The sequence below is a fragment of the Parasteatoda tepidariorum genome, chromosome 3 (genome assembly GCF_982258835.1).
Source record: "Parasteatoda tepidariorum strain Cologne lab strain chromosome 3, Ptep-v5.0, whole genome shotgun sequence".
NCBI classification, from domain to species: Eukaryota; Metazoa; Arthropoda; class Arachnida; order Araneae; family Theridiidae; genus Parasteatoda; species Parasteatoda tepidariorum.
Genome location: NC_141757.1, coordinates 92,430,160 through 92,434,194, shown reverse-complemented (window position 1 = coordinate 92,434,194; position 4,035 = coordinate 92,430,160). Strand labels below are relative to the sequence as shown.

The 4,035-nt window shown below is 34.1% G+C and overlaps 1 protein-coding gene across 1 annotated transcript; it reads left to right on the top strand.

Annotated features, from left to right (window-relative positions):
• The first annotated feature begins 815 nt into the window (after window positions 1-815).
• On the top strand, window positions 816-2,346 carry LOC139426575 (uncharacterized). Its single transcript, XM_071185871.2, has 2 exons — window positions 816-1,556; window positions 1,666-2,346. Exons 1-2 carry the CDS (start codon window positions 816-818, stop codon window positions 2,344-2,346), a joined length of 1,422 nt encoding a protein of 473 aa, XP_071041972.2.
• The last annotated feature ends 1,689 nt before the right edge of the window (window positions 2,347-4,035 follow it).

The window sequence follows — 4,035 nt, the reverse complement described above, 5'->3', positions numbered from 1 at the left end:
GATTTATATAAGAAAAGGTACTGCTCGCCGATTTGGTGCTCAAATTACAACCAAAATACTTTTAAACTAAACACATCATAAGAAAACAATATTCATAAACGATGGCATTCTTTAATGTGGACACGTTTAGGAGCTAAAAACATGCGGAAGCAGAAAATGGAATTTGTTGGAAAGTGGAAAATGTTCCTTAACTTCAAAAATTATAAAGGTGCAAGAGGTTGATATGTTTCTTGCACTGAAAACAAAGGTGCTCAACGCTTAGATTTTTCAAGTATTTTTCAAAGTGGCTATGTCAGCTTGAATATATGAAGCACATAGAAATCCCAGGGTGGTTGCATTGTGACAAAGGTTACGAGCGCATTTCATTACATTTCTTTTGTGATGCCAGTAAATTTGCGTATTCCACAGTAGTTTTTCTGAGAATAGAAGATGAAAGCAGCGTTCAAGTTCACCTGATACAAAGTAAAGCACGAATCGCTCCTAGCTGGAAAAATGAAACAACGATTGCTTGACTTGAACTTCTTGGCCCCACAATTGCAGTTCGTCTATCCATTGAAATAGTAAAACAGTTTCAGACGGACAAAGTTCATTTTTGGACAGACTCAACAACTGTATTAGCTTGGCTTAGAAGCGAAGACACATGGGTATGTGTGGAAATTCGAGTTAAAGAAATCAGGAAATGAACTCCGGTAAAATCATGGAGGCATTTGCCCGGATCTATGAATTCCGCAAACTTACCATGTGGAGGTTGATCTGCTCAACAACTTGTCAATTCGAAATGGTGGGAGGGTGCCAGCTGGTTATTTCTTTCCCACATGGAATGGCCTGTAGCAGCTGACGAAATTTTCGTTAATGAAGAGGAAGTAAATTTGGAAAAAAGAAAACAAGTAGTTATTTCCATGGTAAATGTTGAAGTAACGGAAATATGGCGTAATTACTTTTCAGCATATAGCAGGAATGTAAAAGTAGTCTCTTGGATCCCACGTTTTGTCCACAACGTTTTACATCAAGATACGTTAAAGGAAAATTTAATCTGTGAGGAGTTAAAAAAGGCAGATAGTGTGATTTTAAGGTCAATGCAAGCAACGCATTTCCAAGATGATAAATTTCTCGCCAAAATACAAGCTTTTCGAGATAAAAGTGATATTCTGAGAGTAAAGACCAAACTGGTATATAGTGATGAGAATGAGAATTTCAGATGTCCAATTCTTTTACCTGCTAACAGTGTTGTGCTAGAATTATTTCGTGAAGAGCATATAAAAGCGATGCATGTAGGTCGTTCCATCTTACTCTCAAGACTCAGAGAGCGATACTGGATTCTTAAAGCTAAAAAGTTAGTAAATAAGGTTCTTTCCAAGTGTGTGACTTGTAAGCGTCATCGAGCTAAGCCAGTAGAAGTTCCCTTTGCTCCCCTTCCAAGAGAAAGAGTTACTCAGACAAAAGTTTTTCAAGTGTCTGGTGTGGACTATGCCGGTCGTCTGTATCTAAAATCGAAAGAAAAAGCTTGGATCGTTTTGTTTACCTGTCTTGTGTACCGAGCAGTCCACTTTGAATTAGTACGGTCTCTCACTACATATGCTTTTATTCAAGCATTCAGACGATTTATCGCAAGAATAATGGAAAGATATTGGAAAGAACTTTGTAGGAGCAAACAATTATTTAAAGAATTTAGATTGGGACAAGATTGCTGTGTACTCAACCGCTCAGAAAATAATTTGGAAATTTACTCCACCCACAGCAGCATGGTGGGGTGGGTGGTGGGAGCGGATAATTGGAATGCTTAAGACTCTTCTGCGTCGTGTGTTCGGTAAATCTGTTGTAGATTATGATGAACTAACTACAATTTTATGTGACTGTGAGTCGGTTATAAATAGCAGACCATTGACCTACATTCACGATTATCCATCTGAATTAGTACTTTTAACTCCGGCAACATTTATATACGGGGAAGGTAGCAACAGCAACGAAACTCCCGATCTAGACCTTGTGAATGGAACCTCTACTTTGAAACGTGGAAAAGTTTCGCGAAAATTACGTGAAGATCTCAAACAAAGATTTAGAAATGAATATCTTGCTCAGCTAGTGCACAAGGGAATAAGAAGGAATGGTGTAATAAACATCGGTAATATTGTTTTAATAGGACATGGACAAGATAATTCTCGACGCATAGAGCCTCTTGGAATTGTCTTGGAGCTGTATCCTGGAAAGGACAGTATTCCTAGCTTAGCCAGATTAAGAACCTCTCGAGAAGAAAAGATCCGACCTTTCCAAAGACTTTATCCTTTAGAGCTATCGGTAAAGAACGATGGGGATGTTCTGGAAAAGTCTTCAATGAAAATTAACTAGAAAGTTGATAATATTCCCAATTCCGTTGATGTGCCTGATAATTTGGAAGTGAATTCTCTTATCAAAAGCAGATTGGGAAGAATCATAAAAAATCCACAACGTTTAGATTTATGAACTTTTTGTTATTTATATAATAACTGAAGATTTTCTTAATTAGTTTCATATAAAGGTGACCAATATACATTAATTAGTTTGTATTTTAACGAAATCCTAATGCGTGTTCCGGAGTGCTATTTATAATATCACTGTGCAAGGTGGGAGTATGTTTAAGATTTTAAGTTATTAACGTATGTATAATATTTAACAGAAGCGCCACCTTTAATTTTCTTTAGATTTATTTGCTTTAAAATTTCGCTTTAGGTTGCGTGGCAACCAGATATATAGTTGTTGGTGTTTTTTTTTTTTTTTTTTTTTTTTTTTTTTTTTTTTTTTTTTTGTTTAAGTTTGGATTATATTCTTTTTAGAATTCGTTTTGATGCTAAATTATTGGTTATTAAAAGATTAAAGTTTTATATTTTTTATCATTCATCTGTAGAACTTGTAGTTGATTGATGTTATTTAAAAGGCGTCCGCATTATTTATTTCAGCTTATTAACGACAAATATAAACACATAGTTCATACACTCATTTTTCAATACACTCAAAAAGTTCTCGAGATAATGATCTATAATCGAAGAGTGAAGTTAAAATTAAAGGACCCAATTTCAGATCAGAATGTACTTTTCTGTTCATTTTCGTAACTTAAAATATGGCATTGACTCTTTGTACGTGAAAATATGATTAAATCAAAAGTAATCAAGGTGTTCCCTTTTTCCATTTCATGCGCGGTACATAAAATAAGTCAATGAGAATCTGTTATGTTGATTAATATATACTTGTGGGCTGCGCCCTCTGCTCGCTAACGCTCGCCAACCCCCGAAAATTGCTACACAATCTTATATGGTTTGCTTCGCAAACCAAGCTCGCTTTGCTCGCAACTAACTTAGGTACATTGCAAATGCAGAAAATTCTAAGAATTCAAAACAATAATTCAAATCCATATAACAACTTTTTTTAAAAAAAATTACATCTTTTTAGTAAATACTAAGTCATTAAAATAAATTTGAATTCAAATAAATGGCATGTAATTCGTTAAACCTCTTAGAAATGTGCTATAGTATAAAATCTTAAGACAAAATTTCTAAAACTGATCTCTCTTTAAAAAGGTTAAAATTTTGGAAATTGAAATAATTGAAATAAGTGAATTACAATGAAAAAACATGCATAAACAAATAAATTCTAGTAAAACAAATAAATTCGTGATATAAATCAAAAATCGTCAAATAAATTCGTAATATATAAATTCGTGAAAAAAAGCGCTTTCGACAAAATACTAAAATAGAGATCTATCGACAAAGACTACTCACATCTGTCTAGCTTATGCTCTCTCTGGTTATTTCAGTTTCCGTTTTTAAAAGCGCTATATGTTGAGCCATCTCAGCTAGATTTGGCATGTGACATTTTTAGCGACAATCATTGGTCGATTTTCCAACGTTGCCATTCGGGGAGTTGTAATGAGACTTTTTTTGTCGCCGTGTAAGAGAAATATATATATAGATTTTAAGATATTGAATATGAACCGTTTAGTTGTTTTTTTGAATCAATCAACAATCTTTTTACTACAAAGAAATGATAAAAAAAAATTAGAAA